This window comes from Macaca fascicularis, chromosome 11, assembly GCF_037993035.2.
Source record: "Macaca fascicularis isolate 582-1 chromosome 11, T2T-MFA8v1.1".
NCBI lineage: Eukaryota > Metazoa > Chordata > Mammalia > Primates > Cercopithecidae > Macaca > Macaca fascicularis.
This window is the reverse complement of record NC_088385.1, coordinates 87,402,512-87,422,684: the sequence shown is the minus strand read 5'-3', so window position 1 is coordinate 87,422,684 and position 20,173 is coordinate 87,402,512. Positions and strand designations below refer to the sequence as shown.

General features: G+C 35.5%; 1 protein-coding gene across 2 annotated transcripts in view; it reads right to left on the bottom strand.

Moving 5' to 3' along the window:
* Positions 1-20,173, bottom strand: part of PTPRQ (protein tyrosine phosphatase receptor type Q) — a 266,655-nt gene that overhangs the window by 33,803 nt on the left and 212,679 nt on the right. For both annotated transcript variants that reach the window (XM_015431259.4, XM_015431261.4), the window contains 2 exons: positions 11,251-11,350; positions 8,380-8,508 (listed from right to left, as the gene is read on the bottom strand). In XM_015431259.4, coding sequence (XP_015286745.3) covers positions 8,380-8,508; positions 11,251-11,350 — 229 coding nt within the window. The remainder of the gene's footprint in view (positions 1-8,379; positions 8,509-11,250; positions 11,351-20,173) is intronic.

Genomic DNA, 20,173 nt, shown 5'->3' with positions numbered 1-20,173 from the left:
GACTCTAAAACTTTATAAGAGAAACATACCATAAGCGAGTAATAGAATACTTTTTATGTATTTATTTATGTACGTATTTATTTATTTTTTGAGATGGAGTTTCACTCTTGTTGCCCAGGCTGGAGTGCAATGGTGTAACCTCGGCTCACTGCAACCTCTGCCTCCCGGGTTCAAGCAATTCTCCTGCCTCAGCCTCCGGAGTAGCTGAGATTACAGGCACCTGCCACTATGCCCGGCTAATTTTTGTATTTTTAGTAGAGACAGGTTTTTGCCATGTTGGCCAGGCTGGTCTGGAACTCCTGACCTCAGGGGATCCACCCACCTCGACCTCCCAAAGTGCTGGGATTACAGGCATGAGCCACCACGCCTGGCCATGTAATACTTTTTTTAAATCAGGAAGACAATTAATAGTAATGATATGTATTACTTTCTCAACATGTCTTCTCGTATGTGTAGGATGAATCAGTTTAAAAGAAGCATTAAATTTGAAGGATATCTCTTTGGAGGCAATGTTTCTTCCTTTCTCATCACACTATTCCCAGTGCCTAAAACAGTACTTAGCACTTGAGAGATACTCAATTATTATTTATTTTTATTTAATCAAGATGAAATGGTCTTTTAGATGAGAAGCGAATGCGATATTCTTGCTGATGTCAAAGAGCTCAGATGTATGATCCCCAGTGTGGCAGAAGTTGAATTTTCCTTATTACTAAGCCTTTCCACACCAGCACATTTGAAAAAAAAGTTGTTGCCAAAAGTCTTCTTTTGTCATCCATGTATTCTAGATGAAAACCATGGGCATTGTTTAGCTACATCAGTGGCAACAGGGTAGAATTTGTAGATAGAGAGGAGAAAGAGACTGATCAAAGCTGCGTGAAGAGACGAATCGGGCTCTGAGTAAGGACTCAATGAATAGGAGACACCAGAAGACATTACACCAGCTAAAAAGAAGGCCTTACTGTCTGTTAGCCAGGATGGCAGGCAGGCAATAACATTTCTCTGTTAGGTGTTAGAAGCAACCTCAGAAAACTAGATTTGGAACAAGACAGATCTACTTTAAATGGTATAATGTATGTAGAGGTGTTCTATAAAGGTTCTGACTAACACAAGTGATTAAGTTTAGCTCTGTCAGGGTAAGGGCTCTGACTGAGCAGGGTACTAGTCACTGATTCTAGGAAAGAAAATTTGGTGTTAGAGAGAGGAAAGCAAGAAAAAAAAGAATGAAAGAAGCAAGGAAAGAAAGAAAGAAAAGAAAAGAAAGAAAGAAGGAAAGAAAGAAAGAAAGAAAGAAAGAAAGAAAGAAAGAAAGAAAGAAAGAAAGAAAGAAAGAAAGAAAGAAAGAAAGAAAGAAAGAAAGAGAGAAAGAAAAAAAGAAAGAAAAGAAAGAAAGAAAGAAAAGAAAGAGAAGAGAAAAGAAAGAAGAGAAAGAAAATAGGGAAGGAGTGAGTGAGAAAGAGAGAGCGAGCGAGAGTGAGAGAGAGAGAGAGCAAGAGAGAGCGAGAAAGAGAGAAGGAGAAAAGGAATAGGAAAAGGATTCTATTTTATGATGATGAAGAAAGACATTTAGCAGAGTTGCTCAACCAAACTACCTCTGAGTCTGGAATGGCCCAGAGGTTAACTTTGAGTGCTGGTTGAAAATTGATATTTTATGTGTAATGTGATCAATTAAATCTTTAGTTTAACAGCGTCTTACTTTGACAAATGTTTGAATCCCATCAAGCAAGTCCTCTGAAGGAAATGTATTTTCATGAAAGTATTTTAATTCTGTCAATGGGAACTTGGTAACTAGTTAATCTGAAGTTAAAACAAGGTTACTTATGATTCCCAAATGCTAAATGTGATTAGAGTAGAAACAGACCAGGCTTCCTGATTTTAATAATGCAGAGTACTATTCATGGTTAAACAGACTATCAGGAGCTTTGGCCCCATTCAGCCTTATAGCTCATGAAGACAAGACTCTTCTTTAGTAAGGCGTGTGATTTTGAAATCAAATGCCTTTTTATTCTCTGCCTCCATTCATATTCCTTCATTCTTTGCATGAAGAAATTTATTATGTTTAGGGCACTCAATCAGTTACTGAGGTCCCTGCTAGTGCTGATATTCTGCTATGCTACTCAGAATGTAACAAACAATGTTTGTGCTAGTATACAAATGGCATTTCTGAGCATCAGGGGAGTGCCTGGAAGCATGCACAGTTGGCTACCCATTGGTCAGTGCAGAAATAACGTTTCCATGAAATATGCCATTCTGTGTATGCACCAGAGAGTCAGGGAACAAGAAATGTCATTGTATTGGTCCTGACAGGTTAACCACCTAGAGTTGCAGAAATGAGCTTGTATGAAATGTAAATATAGTTTCCACCCATCAGATGTGGAACTCAGTTCTTGTGTCATGTTAATAACAGAATGAGAAGCCTGTATAGGAATCTAGGTGCAAACTTAATTTGCTATCAAACCTAACACAACATGGGAACACTGCAAATTCTCAGGACATGCACATTATGAGTCAATATGCATTTTGATAAGATTAACTTGACCATTATCAATAGCATGCAATATTATAAAGGACATGTTGTAAGTAGAAAGTATAGCTTTTTGGGGGAGCTTTGGAAAAAACAGTGCATTAAGCAAAAAGATGTTCAATATTATGTATTTTAAAATATAGAGCACACCACATGACAAGATTAAAATAATCACAGCAGAGTTCTGCATTACCACAGTAACTTACTGGATGACAAAAATCTCCTTGCGTCTAAAGAAAAATGAAGAGTATCTGGAAGTAAAGATTCATTATTTATTTAGTATACAAACACACTGAATTATTTTTGATTTGTTATTACAAGAACATGAGCATTAAGTATCTCCAACTTCATTCTAAGTATAGAACATTTCTTGTATTCTGAATTCACAAATTTTTGCCATTGTTTGCAAAGATAGTTTAAGTTTAGAACAGAAGTAAAATATACGACCACAATTTGTCAAAGAATGATGACACTTAAAATGCAAACTATTAGGATTTCATATATCAGTCAAAAATTATGAGTCATTATTGAACCCAAAATAAAAATTGCACTACTAAAAGTTTTCCAGTTTCTGCAAGTTTGAGTCAACACTAAAATGCCATCACTTCTTTGCTTCATATCATGAGACAACAAAGAAATCCAAAGAGGCACCTCTTTCTTTACACTCATTCTCATCATAGAAAATGCTGCTGAGGAAGAATTCCATGGGTTTTTGTCTATTTAAGAAAGTTTACATTAATATTCTGTAGTATGCTTCTAAGTTACACACATACACACACACACACACGTGTATCTTGATACCTCAGAGACAGACCTGGGCTAGCTTGTAGCTCTCCTGCTTATTAACTGTATGACCTTAGACATTTACATAAAGCAGTCCTATCATCATTTTTTAAATCCATCTGTAAAATGGGGATAGGAGTACCTACCACTAAGGGTTGAAAGAGTTAAGTGAAATCCCTACATGCAGAGTTTAACACAGGAGTTGCTGATAAACAGTAGCTATTATTTTGTTAGCAAATTCTATATATGAAAGTAGACTGGGGTAGTATTCAATTTTACAAATATAAATCATGATAATAACAATACCAAAGGTATTCTGGTTTACAGTTTACAAAGTATGCATGTAGAATTTTTTTTAAGCAGTAATCTTTCTGAAGACATAACCGTATATTTAACAAACATTCAACATGTACACTTCTAAAGTTATTGAAGAAAGAAAATTATTGAAGAAGATTTCTTTTAAAATAGAAATATTTCCAACTCATTAGAGTGTTTGCTTTATTTTGTTGTGAATTTTAATTCTATTTGTGATTATTGGATTGGGCTTTGAGGCTTAAAATAATGTGCCATTACATTCACTCAACTAAAATAGGCAGGGTAATTAGTATGAAGTGGTGCGTAAAATTTTTGAAAAAAAAATTGAGGAATAAAGAAACTGAGTTTTTGTCAAGTAAGAATATCAGTGACATTGATTAATATTGTTCTACTATTCTTTTCTGATTTAGTCTGCATAAGAAACAAAACTTCCATGACTTAAATGTGGAAAGAAGATAGTAAAAATTAAACGTATTTAGCAAATAGCCTTTTTAGCTGATGAAAATTCTGTTGAGTTATTTAATTATAAGTGATGTGGCTCTCATGGGAAGGTAATCATTTTACAGTTAAACTAGTTAAAGGCAATCCACAAAGTGAGTCAGTCTCAGTGATACAGGTCTGTGTCTTACCTGTGCGTGTCTGTGTCTGCTGATCTTGCCAATAAGAGCTCTAAGAAACCTAACTTCAATGAACTAAGTGGTGGTATTTTGCAGGAGCCATCACAAAATGTTGTTCTGTGTGTTTATTAAATAACAAAACACAAGGATCATTTCCTAATTTGGTAAGTGTGAAACAGATGAGCCCAAAATGTTAAATATTCTTCCTAAGAATTATAGTTTGTGTTACCTAAACTTAAACATAAAATGTGAATAATTTTTGTGCATAATATAATTATTCCAGTTGAGAATTTAAAATATTATTTTGGTACATCCTTGAATTTTTTTCATGGAATTAAAGAGCACTACATCTTTATTTGACTTCTGCTCTCGCTTGGGAAGAAATAGTATAGAGTGAGAGAAGGCATTTTTAAAAGTTTTGCGAAACAAAGTGGAACATAATTAAATAATGAGAATTTACAAGTAACAAAAATTACAGAATTGGCTTTAAAATGTAAATATACAGGCAGAGAGTATAAAACAGTTAATAATTTCTAAAATATGAAACCATAAATCCTTGGAAGGACTTAGCACAAGCACCATGTTTGTTTTTTGTTTTATTTTTGCCTAGTCAATAACTTCCTAAAATTATTATTTTAATTATTGATTACAGATTCTTTTTTTATCATTTATCTTTTGGATATGGGAAAACATACAGGACTGAGAAAAATTATGAGCTCAATTTTGCATGAAAAATTTAGCAGGCTGGAATAAAAAGGACATGCCTAAGAATCGAGTAGAGAGAGCATATGTTAGCTGGGTAGTTTTTGTTTTGTTTTATTTTGTTTTGTTTTGTTTTGTTTATGACGGACTTTCACTCTTGTTGCCCGGGCTGGAGTCCAATGGTGCGATCTTGGCTCACTGCCACTTCCAACCTCCTGGGTTCAAGTGATTCTCCTGCCTCAGCCTCATGAGTAGCTGGGATTACAGGCATGTGCCACCACGCCAGGCTAATTTTTGTATTTTTAGTACAGATGGGGTTTTGCCATGTTGGGCCGGCTGGTCTCAAAATCCTGACCTCAGGTGATCCACCCACCTAGGCCTCCCAAAGTGCTGAGATTATAGGCATGAGCCGCCACGCCCAGCCTATTAGCTGGGTAGATTTAAGAGAAATTATAGAAGTTCCTTCCTGCAGATAACAAAGACATGTGGTAGAAGTCTGCCAACAATTTAGGGAGCTAAATCAAACTTCTTGGTTCTGACTCCTAGAATCTACCATCAGTCTCTGATTGACTTTGAATGGATTTAGATCTTCAAACACCTCAAAACAGGTGAAGAGCTTTAGAGCTTCACCAAATGACAGAACCCAGGTGTATGTACATGCAGCTAATTATATTTGTTATTTTTTCCAGTCTTATTGTCCATTGTCTTAGTGACTTTATGAACATAAAAATATTGCATAAATAGTAAAGCTGGACACAGATCTCTGTACTGAAGAATTAATGCCCAAATCACTTAATTGTTACTTTAATGCATTTCTGTAATAAGTCCAGCAAAGCATGTTATTATGTGCCATTAGAATTACAAACAACTGTGAATACTAGAATCACAACAAACAAGTGAAAAAGTGAAAAGCATGGAAACTAATATTTCCAATTTTGCTATTATTGTGGGTAATATATACTAATTCTCTGTGTGTAACAAAATAAAAATTATCTGAAATATTATTTCACTTTTAAACCCTTTTACAAATAATGCAATATGTCAATAAATAAACACAGAAGTGGAAAAATAAATAATGAAGAATGAAGGTCAAATAAAGTAGACCCTGAATTACAAATAACCAATAGTAAACAATCTATACATTCATTGCCCACCTTTTCCATGATCTGAAACTTTTCTGTAGCTGCCATGACAGTCATTGCAAAAAAAACAAAAACAAAAACAAAACAAAACAAAACAAAAAAACCTACTTTTTTTTTCCTTTTTTTGAGATGGAGTCTCGCTCTGTCACCCAGACTGGAGTGCAGTGGTGCAATCTCAGCTCACTGCAACCTGCAGTTCCTGGTTCAAGCGATTCTTCTGCTTCAGCCTCCTGAATAGCTGGGACTACAGGCACGTGCCACCATGCTGGGCTAATTTTATATTTTTAATAGAGATGGGGTTTCACCATGCTAGCCAGGCTGGTTTCAATCTCCTGACCTCAGGTTATCCACCCTCCTCGGCCTCCCAAAGTGCTGGGATTACAGGCATGAGCTACCAAACCCGGCCTTTCCTAATTTTTTATGATGGCTGTATTTAGTGTTCAGAAGTAGAGAAAGGGGCAAGCTGTGAAAATACATAGTGCTTAGGGGATTGAATCTCACCACAGTCTGCCTAGAATGTAACCTTGTTGATAAATAATACTTTCTCCAATATTGAGTGTTTAAAAACATGACATCATAAACAGAAACAGTGCTTTTTCATTTCATTATATTTCCTGAAGATATACTTATTAAGGATTTTTTCAGGGGCTACTAAGTACTCTTTTCACAAAATGCAAATGCCTACCAGTGTTGGGTAGGGGAGCGGTCTTAAAAGTTTACATTTTAGTATGAACAGATTCAACTGTATTGTTCAAATAGCTAAAATTAATTGCACTGAGAGATTTGAATTTTTTCCCTTATACATTTTCAGGTGTAGAATAAAGGGATGGGCCACACAGGCCTGAGGAGGGGCAAAAGGAACTAAGGATGGAGTGCAGGAAAGAGGCTAGGAGGATACCACTAAAATTCATTTGGCCCATACGAGGAAAGGAGGAAAAACTTTCTTTGATGATGCAGAATGATTCCTTAAGGACTGAGACACAATCTAGTAGTAGCAGTGCTTGTGTTCCTATGATATGGTTTCACTTAGGTGAGTTACCCTGGGAATCTGTTATTGATTCTTTTTACATATTTGATATTTTATACATAATATTTCTTATATAGAAAACTATGTCTTGGATAACTTGCAATCATCTGACACTTAAATCTTTGGAGTACTATCCATTTTTGGATAGGACAAACGTAAAGATCAACATCTGAATGTTTAAAAAGTCAGCTGTCATATCCAAGAAAACACATTTCCTTGCAATTTAGTGATAACACTGAATAACCTTCATTTTGTAGCATTTAGAAGGACTTTGCTTATCAGATGACACTTTCCTCTATAGCACGTATTAGATATTTTTAGAAATGCTGGCAATGTACTTGCAAAGTCCATCTATTAGATAAAGACCAACTTTAATAAGTGACAACTACAAATGAATAATTCTTTTAGAGTCCAAGACCTTTGATGCCATATTTTCAAAATTAATAATTTTTTAAATTTTAACAGAGCTGAGCAAGTACTTCGTAACAATTACTTTGTGCTTATAAGCATTACATATTATTGAATCTTATAAAAATGCAAACTTGCTAAAATAGCCTGATGGTAGTTTTCATTAAGAATTTGACGAATTATCTTAATAGACAAGTTTTCATAATGTGCTAACATTTTGAATAATTGACAATGCTTTTAAAAGGATTTATAATTTTTTTTCTTTAAAATTGTGTACTTTATTATTTCCAATAGGTACCAGTGAAACATATTTAGTACAGGTTTTTACTTTTCCTTCTGAAGGTAATTTTTTACTTTATATTTAATTTTTAAATACAAAGATATTTAAAAATGATATCATATACAACTTAGACTTTTATGTACTTTTATACTGAAACAGTTATCAAAAAGCTTTTATAAAAATGGATATAAATAATATCAAGTCGTTATAAATTTAATTAATTTAAACCCATGATTGAAAATGTGGACACTTCCAGAAAAGTTTCATGTAAAAATCTATCATATGAAATGAATTATTAAACATAATGTCAAAGGTTTAATGTGGAAAAATATTTGTCTCAGGAAAATAATCCTGATTCAACATTATAGTCCGAAGTTCATATTTAACTCAAAATATAAGGAAGATTAAGTGATTCTCCGAACACCAGTGAGAAGTGTGTAGAAGACGGAGGTCACTCTTTGAAAGAAGATCTCTGTGACCTGTGTAAATTAGAGCCCCACAAACACTTCCAACAAGCATAGGTCAGAATAGGGTCATGGCTCCAGGCCCTCTGGACCACAGTTCGCCCACAGGAGTGTGCTCACCGCGTTAATCTCTCGTCCTTCAGTTCCAGGTCTGCCACTGTGATGAGCTGATCCAGCTTGAATTTAGTGTCAGTAATTTCTGCATCCCGAGGAGAGTATGTGCCACCTTCTTTTTGCTTCTGTCGAATCCTAAAATAAGTGGAGTAAAGTCCAACAAGGGAGTTTCATAGAAAGTATATAAAATTAGGTTTAGTTTTCTTTTTAAGTAAAGAAATTTAGTCAAATAATTTCTTTGTTAAAATCACCTCTCTGAACATGTTACAAATTTATAGCTACTCGACTTCTTTTTCTTGTTTTAATTCCATAGAACCTATTCTACTTTCTTTTTTTTTTTCTAATAAGTTATTGGGATGGAGTTCCAAATGATTAGTTGATGAAGCCCTGAGTCATTGGTACATTTAAATATAGAGCCAAGAAGACTTATGCTGTGATCTTGTTTCTCTTCTCTCTAGCTACCTCATTGATTTGTCACATAAAGGAACTATGCCAAAGTGAAAATAGCTCAATGCTATCAATACTAGTGCTAACAGATAATGCCCCATTGTTTTCACATATATGAAATATTTTTACATGCATGAAAATACTTAAAAATTATTTTCAAATCATCTTATTGAATTTTTATAAAAGTATTGTGAGTAGATATTATCTTTATAATCAGAAAGTTTACGTTCAAAAATAAAAGTCACATGAATCTGAGAATCAAATCAAATTCTTTTCATCTTAAGCCCTTTACATGCTTATTTCTCCATGACACAGTATGGTATATTACAAAGTAATGTTTAGCTATTCTACCTTTCACATTTCAAATATTTAGTATTTATTAAGAGTTGGGTATCAAGGATGATATAGAAAGTATAAAACATGTGTTCTACCCTCAAGGACATTACAATTTAGTTGAGAGGCCAGATTTAAATGCAGAAAAAACATAAAAAGAGAAAAAAGATTCAAATTACAACTCATAAGACAGTGCCTGATTAGTTACATAAGTTACAGTTATTATTACTTAGAGGAGGTAAAGAGGAAGAATTTGACTTGGATGTTCCAGGATGAGAAGGAGGAGGAAGCACATTTCAGGTTGACTGAACAAAAGCAGAATGTATAAAAGCCCAAGGAATGTTCAAGTGAGAATAGATCCCTTTAGCAAGTGAGTAGGGAAGTTGTAGGGAATAAGGAGGACCATTTCCTGCTCACATAAGGAGTTCATCTTGTAGAGAAAGGAGAAGTCAGAGAAGAGTTTACAACAGGGAAATTATATAAATGTGGCCAGTCCATACTCCTTAGGGACAAGGCCCATATTTTACACAGTATAGCATTCAAAGTGCCTAGAATGATAACTCTCTCACTGTCTTCTGGCTAAATCTGCCAACAGTATGTGGTATAGAGAAAATATCTTTTTCAAGAGCCTTTCAAATTATCTATTAAAATTATGCTTTAAGAGCATCTAGATGAACCATAATACATAGCATTTAGAATACAGAACTACACTCTTCAGCTGAAATAAAAATGGTCTGTTGAACTATTTAGGAAATTGGTAGAAAGTTTATTTTACAAATATAACATCACTTTAACTTGGCAATCTGCCTTATTAAGCTAGATTTTGAGGTCAGAAGTAAGATTTCCAATGAGGCCTTGTGAATAATAAGGGAATTAGAATGCTGATGCTGAGAATGGAAAGATACACTTGGAAAATTCAACACAGGCATGTTCAGAAAGTAAGCCTGACAAGAGGGTCTACCATATAAGGAAGCTGCACATTTTACAAGTGTTGTTCTAAGTGTAAAAAAGATCTCTTTCTGTATAAACTTTAATATTTAGACCTGATTGAGACATTTTAAATTAAACCTATCAGAGTTATAAATTACTTTAAAAGATGTAGATGGTCTGAAAGCTTCTGCTTTTGTGTTTTCACCTTGTTGTCTCACATCTCCAAACCTCCTCTTGTTTGCTGTGCTCTTTGATATTGGAGCTGGAACCTACATTTCTCTTTTGCCAGCCGACTGAATGTGAGGTTTTGTCAATAGAGGGCACTAGAGTGACCCTAAGAGGCAGTAGCAAGAGGAAAACACTGCCCTTGTGGACCCAGTCCTGCATTATTGTTATTCATTGCGAGAGCCCAGCAGCTCACTTGGATGAGCTGTTGTTGCCTCTGAAGTGAATGTTCTGCCCATGCCATTGGTGAACGATTCACCTACACCATTCAGCAAGAATGGGATGCTTCTATTACCAATTCCAGCCTGCCTACCATCTAATAATGATGGGTAGCTTCTACGGAACAGCTCCAGCCCCTTCCCTCTGTCATATTTCTTTGCTCACTGGTAGGTGATAGGTTGCATGTGCTCGCAGTAGCGATTCCATGTAAGTCTTGGGAGACAACTTCTTTCAGTTCTAGTTGTTTACTGTCCTCTCTCCCTCAAGTTAAAGAGAGTAGATAGGTTGCATGTGCTCGCAGTAGCGATTCCATGTAAGTCATGGGAGATAACTTCTTTCAGTTCTGGTTGTTTACTGTCCTCTCTCCCTCAAGTTAAAGAGAGTAGCTGCTTTGTTGTGCTTGCTACTTCTGGACTCTAAGATTTCTCTTTTACTCTCTTTATTAGTTAGCCATTTCTGCTAGTTAACAGTTCTTTATATTAAATGTTTTCAAATAGCAGGATTTCTTTCTTTTTATGGCTAGATTTGGTGAATCAACAATGCATACACACTTTAAAGTATCATATTGTACATGATAAATACATTTTTATCTGTCTATTAAAAATATTAAAAATAAAAATGTTTCCCATTCAAGTAATTGTTGTGGCTTCTGTCTCCTGATTGGACTATGACTGATATAATGCCCATAAAGCATCCTGGAATATAAGCACAAATAAATCTTACCTTGCAAATGCAAAAATAGCTGTTCCAAGGAGAATTATTGAAAGGATACACAAAGTGACAGAAAGAATGATCTCTACGGTTCTTTCTGAAAGTCCTTCCCCTGGAGAAGAGGGATAACATGATCATTACATATTATTATGGAATCCTATCTTGGATCCCAAACTACCAAAAAGCATTATCTTGGCATAAGAAAATATTCTTTGCTGAAGAATACTAGTAAAACGTAGCAAATTGTTTGTTCTTCTTCTCCTAGATTTTTTAACTTTGGGGCTCTGTCCTGGGTCCTCTTGTTTTTTCTATCTAAACTCACTCCCAATGTGAGCCCATCTAGTCTCCCAGTTTTAATTTCATTTATGTGATGATGACTGCTTAGTTTTTATCTACCAGACTTCAGACTTACATATCTAACTGTCTACCAGACGTCTTTATTTTGAAGTATACTTAAAATGTTAAAATCGATATGTCCAAAATTGAACATGTACACTTCCCTCCTTTCCCCTGTATCCTCCCACCTCTCAGTTGATGGACACTCCATTACCGTAGTTGCTAAGGCCAAAACCCTGGAGTCATCTTTGACTCTCTTTCATGGAATACATTCAAAACATGTGAGGAAATCCCATAGGCTCTATCTTCAACATATTTGTACTTTTCACCAAAGAAACCATGTAACCTTGGAAAGATGGTAATTGCAAAGTGGGAGTAAGGAACGAAACCAACTCAAGACATATAATGGTGCTAGAGATCTAGGAAGCTAACAAAAGGCTACTGGTATAAAAGGAACAAAGGATCCTCCTGAAGGGGCTCCTACTGGCCAAAGAGGGAAGAACTTAAGCCTTATATTGAATAAAAATGGAAACTGATTGGAAATAAAAAATAATAATATTTAATAAAAGAAATAAAAATAACAAAAATACTGATTTTAAAAAAACTTTTATCTTAGATTCGGAGGCCACATGTGAATGTTTGTTATATAGATAAACTCGTGTCACAGGGGTTTGTTGCACAGATTATTTCATCACCCAGTTATCAATCCTAGTACTCAATAGTTAAAAAAAAATACTAATTTGTAAACTCTGGCTATAACTAGACCATCTCCTTGGCCTAAATATTCTTGATTAATTTATAATTGAAATGTATATTTTTCTGCCTTTCTTATCTGAACTGTATTTTATGACTTTTTAAAAATAGCCCTCGTTAAGGAGATAAAGCTCATTATTAGAAGAGAATTTTGTTGAATAACTGATAAAGGAGAGATAAAATTAAAAATAATCAGTATTTCTAATGAAATAGTTGATTCAGGTAACAAACATAAATGTATTCTAAAATGATTAGGAGGAAAGTTAATGGGGAATTGGACATTTATAGCATGACAAAATATCACTGTATAGATTATTTGCTGGTTGTAAGTGGTCAAAACCAACTTTTCAATGGAGTATCATGCTGTTGCTGCCACCAAGCCTACTGATCAATTTTAGCATCATGTGTAACAATCAGATATTCTGCACTTCCTGATGGAAGGTATTTTGATCTAGTCAGCAAGACCTATAATGTACTTCTGACAGTAATGTTGACTGTGAATACTCAAACCTTTAGTTCTTATTTCTAATTTACAAGAAAGTGGCAGAAAGAAAAAAAATTAAAGGACATCAAGAGAAAACAACCAGACAGATCCAGAATATGGGACTTCCTACGTGACAACTTACCTGATTTCTTCAGTGAGTCTATGACATAGGGGGAAAAGAAAGGAGAAAAGAAGGCTCTTTAAAAAAAATAGAAGAAACAGAACAATCAAAGATAATGTGCAAATTCTTATTTGGATCCTGATTCAAATAAATTAACTATAAATAAAAAAATCAAAGGGTGATTTGAAAACGTATATACAAGTAGCTTAAATAATACTGATAACTTACTAAGTTTAACCACAGCAATATAATAAAAATGTACTTATTAGAGAAACATACTAAAGTATTTAGGAGTGGAATATGCGTTCTGTGACTTACTTTACTTCAGAAATAAGTGAACAAATGCCTAAATAAAACAAATGTGGCAAAATGTTAATTATTATTAAATCTAGTTAGTAGGTATTTGGGGGTTCGTGACACTATTTTTTCTACTTTTATGTATGTTCCATTCACTTTGCTCCACCTTTGCTGCTAATAACCTGATCTAGGCCACCATCCTGTCTTGCAGAACTAAAAACTTAGCAAGTCTCCCTGTATCGACCTTTGTCCTTATTCCGCCTATTTTCAATATACAAGCAAGGACAATCCTTTTAAAATATTATTTCTCTGCTTAAAATCCTCCTCATCTCTCACCGAGAAAAGCCCATATCCTTTCAGTGGCCTGTGTGATCTGGTCCCTCATTAACTGTCTGGTCCCCTGTTACCCCTCTGATTTCCCTTCCAGTCCCCACCTTGCTTGCTCACTCCTAGGGGGCCAGATTAGCCTCCTTAATGATGAATAACACAAAGCCATTCTTGACACAGGGCTTTTGCAGTAGCTTCTTCCTCTGCCTGCAAAGGTGTGTATCCCTTGTATATCTTTCTGGGTAGCCACTTCATTTCCTTTAAAGGTTTGCTGAAATACATTTTCGATGACCATCTGTTATAGTGAATGCTATACATGCTGAATACATGTGCTTCCCCCAAATTAATATGTTGAAGCCCGAATCCCCAGTGTGGCTGCATTTGGAGTAAGAAAGTAATTAAAGTTAAATGAGGTCATAGGGTGGGGCCCTGATCTGATAGGATTAGTAACTTATAAGAAGAGACACAGTTTGCTCTCCATCTCTCTCTCTCTCTGTGTGTGTGTGTGTGTGTGTGACTCACTCCTTTCTCCTCCTCCTCCCCCTACCATATTCTCTCTATCTCCATTCATGCACTAAGGAAGGGCCATGTGAGGACACTGTAAGAAGGCAACCATCTGTAAGCCAGAAAGAGAGCCCTCACCTGATACCAAATGGGCAGGAACCTTGATCCTAGATTTCTAGCCTTCGGAACTGTGAGGAAATAAACTTCAATTGTTTAACACACCCCATGTATGACATCTTGTGATGAAAGATTGAGCAGACTAACACAGCACCCTATTTAAAATGAAAGGACACAACTCCCTGCACTTTCTGCCTCCCCCTGCACTCCTCCTTCCCTCTGTTCTACTTTTTTTCCTCCATAACTTTATCTTCTTTTAACATATAAATAACTTATTTATTTTTCTTACTGTTTATTCTCTGTCCTTCCCTCCAGAATGTAAGCCCCTTTGAGTACAGGGGTTTTTGTTTTATACAAAACTATTCCACGTTCTGAGACATGTACTGTGCACATAGTAAATGTTAAATAAATATTTGCTAAATTTACTAATGAACAAATATTTTGATTTTGAAAAACATTAAAAATGTTCACGTTTGAAGATCAGGCATTGAACCAAATAAGAATATAAAAATTATTAATAATTTCTTTTAAGCACAGCTACTAATTAAAATTGTAATCAATTTTAAGTTACATGATGATTTATAATTTTACTGCACAAAGTATTACAGTCAAGTGACAAAATAGGTTACCTATCTGTAAAATAGGCAAGTATTAATGCCTCATCTTTTTGTCCTGTATTGGTACTTATGAAATGTTACCAATATGAAAAGAGTTCTTGTGGCTCTCCTGCGTGGTGGATTTGAATAAATAGTTATCAGCACTTCATTGTCTGCTAGAATCTCCAGCTAAATTTTAAAAATGAGAAAGCAGCATGTATCTATAAAGTATTTTAGATACACTTTTTTATACATTAAAATACGAATGGTTTGATTTATGAATTTTCACATGGTGACTCTAATTGGATATGCTTGGGAAAGGAGGCATGAAAATGAATAAAGAATCCTCTTTATTAGGTAATAATGAATCACTGGGTCTTAGAACTCAGTGGGAAAAAAATGTTCTCATAGACCACACGAAAAATTTTTTTAGATTAGATTACCATTTCAAAGCACTGGCCAAATGAGGAAATGACATATAATATATTAATAAACAATATGTAATCCTTTGGGCACATGAATTACAAAAGTGTCACTGAGAGAGGACAAAATGTTCCCTGATTATCAAGTACACTTTCTGATTCACTGTTATGCATGGACCCACAGAGCATTAACAGTACAGAATGATGTCACTTCTCCGAATCCTTTAATAGAAAATGGAATTCTTTTACTTAAAAATATAAACATGATTCTTTTTGTAATAGGCTCAAGTCATTTCTGACTAGACTTAAAATCCTGTGACAAATCACATTAAACTGTTCTGTTTACATAATAAATTGTACTACTATAATTTGGCAAATCATAATTCTAAAGCACTAATTTTTCATAAGTATTATCTTCTGACTGAAGTTATCATTATTTAAATTCAGCATATGTATCCAACTTTTTAAGTCCGTTTTTAAGCCTATTCTCTAAGGAGAAGCTTGAATTCAATGAGATGTAAAGCTCATAGTACAATGCCTGGCTCAATACAAAGGTGCACATAAAATGGAAAATCTTTTCCTCCTTCTCCTTTTCCTTCTCCTCCTCCTCCTCCTCCTCCTTCTTTATTATTATTATTATTATTAGAAAAAATGAGTTCTTATAACAGGACTGAAGTATAAGGAGTTCATCTTCTCTTTTGACCCAGTGCTAGTCACATAGGATATTCAAACACAAGGCAAATAATTTACTAAAAGTTACTCAATTCCATAATTCAAGAAATAGAGTTAGATAGGAGGAATAAATGATAAGTGCTTGAGGTGATGGATTTGTTAATTAACTGGATTCAATAATTGCACATGGTATACATATATCATGCCATCACTCTGTTCCCCATAAATATATATTTGCACATGGTATACATATATCATGGCATCACTCTGTTCCCCATAAATATATACATGTGTAATCTGTCAATATTCAATAAAATTTTAAACATATAGATTAAAACACCCTATAGGAATGAACTCATTTTCATCCATACAGACAGGAAAAAATTTAAAAGTAGCTAATAAAGTGTTTGCTAGGGTGTGAGGAAAGTCACATTATTCAGTGTTAAAAAAAATAAAAGTAAAACATATCTTTGCACACAAAAACAACACATGCTTACCTGTGAACACTAACCTCAAGAGCCAAGACAAAGTGTGAGAAAAGAGAGCAGCTAGAAATAATTAAAAATATCAAGAAGAGAAAATGGTAAGCAAAGATAGGATGTGGGAGCAGAAACATCACCCATGGTAAAGAACTGGGGGCTACTTGGGGACTTAGTGATTTGCAGATAGTGTGTGCAATGGTTGCAAGTACAGCACTGACTGGGGTCATGCTGCCTGGGTCTGAAAGCAGGTTCTGCTACCACCTTTGGGATGGTTAAAAACCTTGGTGAAGTTACTAAAAACCACAATGCTTCAAATTTCTTACCTAGAAATTGGCGATATGTAAATAGGAGTTCTTGTTACAGAGTTACAGTGAAGATGCATGAGTTTATATGGAAAACCCCGTAAAGACTTGGTACATAAACAATGACAGGTATTTTTATTAACAAACATTTCATATTTATTCATCCATTTTATTCATCTGGCTTAATCTCCTCGTTAGCTTCTGAAGTGGGTATTAGTATTCTCATTTTAGAAATAAGATTTCAGAACTTGGAAATAATTGGTTAAGTAATTAACCCACAATCTCATGAATTCAATATATAAACTAAGCCTGCCTGAAATATGTCTGTCTTGACTGCATAGTCTGTGAGGTTCACTACCACATTACCACTGTCTCGTTAACAAAATACAACCTTCCTCTGTTCCTCTGGTGACTTTAGGGAAGTAATCCCTTGGATGCAAAAGACACATAGCAACTCCCTATTTCTGAATCTAAGTGAGCACACTGGAACTTTTCATTGTTAGCATAGTAATTAAATGAGAAGTGTTATGACAAAAGAAAACAATCACAGAGTGCCTTTGCCATGGGGTTTAAGGTTTCATCATGTTCAGCTTTAATGAGAGCCCTGTAAGGTACAGAAATGGGTGTCTGGTTTTCAAATCACAGGATTCCTCTATAATTAAACCTTGTAATCAAAACATTGCCTACAAGCACTTTCTATACAGTGAAGTGCCTCGGGAAGATTTCTTCAAAAACTTTAAAAGTGTTTTTTGTGAATTTTGATAATAAAAATGCCAATACTCAATCTTGAGTAAAAACGAAATCAAATAAGTTTCAAGTATTTATTTAGGATTAAAATAATGCATATGTTATCTTCCCTGTTTATCCCTACAGACCGGAAAGGTTTCCCTAAATGCAAACTGCTCTTCCACAGTCTCGTACTTATCCATCCAGTGAAGCTCTGCCTGGCCCCCTCTCACTTGTACTTTCATTAGCCCCTTTCACTAAACTTAAGCATTTTTAAGATTATCAGTCTATGGTGATTCTTTTGCCCCTAATTTTAAACTCCAAATAATGATGTCTCTAAGAGGCGTAATTACCACTACAATGGTCTGTGGAAACAGAGCCTTGCAAAAGCTCTTAAATCCTAAAGTTTCAACAGACAGGCAACTCGGCTTAGTGCTCACTGCCTGTGGTGTGCAAAATACCAGTGAATGAATGCTTATCCCCTGGTGGGTGGATGACCTTGATGGGACCTAGACTTCTCTCTCTGTAGTCTGGGATTACATGCACACATATGTCTTCAGCAGGCTTATTAGGAATGTTTGAGTTCCTAACCTGCCGCAAATGATTCATATATCCCAACACATGACATATTTGAGAGAAAAAAGGACTCAATTACCCTTTTTCATCTTCTGATGACACTAGGGGTATTATATGAATGCACTTTATTATTTGCCTGCCTCTGTTCTCACAACCATGAAACCATTCTTACCACTGACCATTGGAGAACTGATAAACTTTGTTTTCTCTTTGAGTTCTTCTAGAGTTTCTTCCCTTGCAAAGTTCTTTTACTAAAAACTCTTTTGAATCTGTGGTGAGCTTGTCCAACTCGCAGCTCATGGGCTGCATTTGGCCCAGGACAACTTTGGATGTGGGCCAACAGAAATTCTAAAACTTTCTTTAAACATTAAGACATGGTTGTACAATTTTTTTTTTTTGGTTCATCAGCTATTGTTAGTGTTGACGTATTTTATATGTAGCCCAAGACAATTCTTCTTCTTTCAACGTGGCCCAGAAAAGCCAAAAGATTGGATACTCCTGATCTACAGCCTTCTATTAATGTCAAATGGACCAGGACCACTTCTAGGGGATGTTATTTGTTGCTTGACCTATCAAAGTGACTCTAATCTCCATAGAACCACGGCACTCAATGGTCTGGTAGAAAGCAAATATGACAACAGTAATTGATGGTGTTAAATCCATTAACCAGAGAAAAGGCTGGGCTACTTTGCTAGTCATTGAGGAATTCTGCTCCAGTGGTTGCATTCTCATTTCACCACAACTAACAATTACAAACCAAGGAAGTTCCTCTGTTTCCACTTGTCACTGTCTTACTCGCTATAAATGACTATCTAAATAGCAGAACTCCATGTGGTCAATCCAGAATAACCATTGTAGGGTAAAGGCCAATTAACAAAGCTGCTGTATCTCAGGAGAGAGTCCCTGGAAGATCACTCTAAGGAGCAACCTAAAAGACTGTCATTATGCCACTGGTCTACAAACAATATACTGAACTCCAAGTAATTTGATAATAGATACATAGGACCCTTCCTTGTCACTATCCCCCAGCAGCCCAATGCCTTTCTATGTATTGTGTCCAGTCTACGTTTCATCAGTCCCTCCTTCCCTAGTCTTCGTAGGATCCTGTGCTCTGTCCTTTATTACACATCTTTTACTCACTGTGGACTCCTTCTGTTACCACAGCACACCAAGATTCATACCTAGATGATTGGGGTGGCAGTGGTTATAATTCCAAAGAAGGAATCAGAAACCTGACTGTGTATTTCTGCTACATTCCAGGATTAACGGTTGTATTCCACCACCTTGACTGTGAGTGGAAAGAAGAAAGAGAAGACTATTACTGAGGAGCTCCTTGAGATTACCTGTAGTGCTGGATGAGCCCATCATTGGGCAGAGAGAAGCCATTTAGCAGAATCTAAGGAATCATGCTCCTGTGCCCTGTGGTTCCTGATCCTTGGGGCTTCCCCCTTTTACGGCTTTTCTTTCTCATTTCTATTACCCTGAATGTCTAAACTTTGCCTCTCAGATAACTGACTGGACATGTTGCCTTCCCATGAAAAATCTGTATGAAACCAGTAAGCTGATGAAAGAGAACGTCATACAACACAGCAAGGCTAGCTCCTTTCAGCACTGCTCCTATAAAATATTATCTCCTAATACACATGAGTTATCTGTCTTGTCTAGGTCTTTTACCTTCCACTGGCAAATGCACCAGGATCACTACTTAGCTGGAGTAATGACTTCTGAATGCTGTAACCTATAGGAAATTATGTTGATGACAAGAAGACATTTATTTCACTGTGGTGGCATCAGAGTGTGATAGACTCACCTATCAAATGAAGAAACACTTGATACAATTTCAAAACCACAAGACTAATCAGCTAGCTTTAAAATGATGAAATTATTTGGTAAAAAAGCATTTTAGCCAAAGAACTTTATTTTTTATTTCTCTACAGACATCTACGTAGCAAACTACATGCCCCTTTTTTATTTCTTCAAGATGCAAAATTTCCTTGATTGTATGTAGAGGCTGTGGAGGCTGGCTTTTTGTACAATTAGTATTTCCATAACCTGATGAGAATTTCTGGCGAAAAATGTTGGGACAATCTGTCTTTCTCCTGTCATAACTCTCACTGAAGTCTATCAGCAGTTCAAGATACACTGAGCAACAGCTCTCCAGGTTCTGAGCAGCACACAAAGTCCCACATTCTCAAGTGGTGCCCCAGAAATACCCTGTTC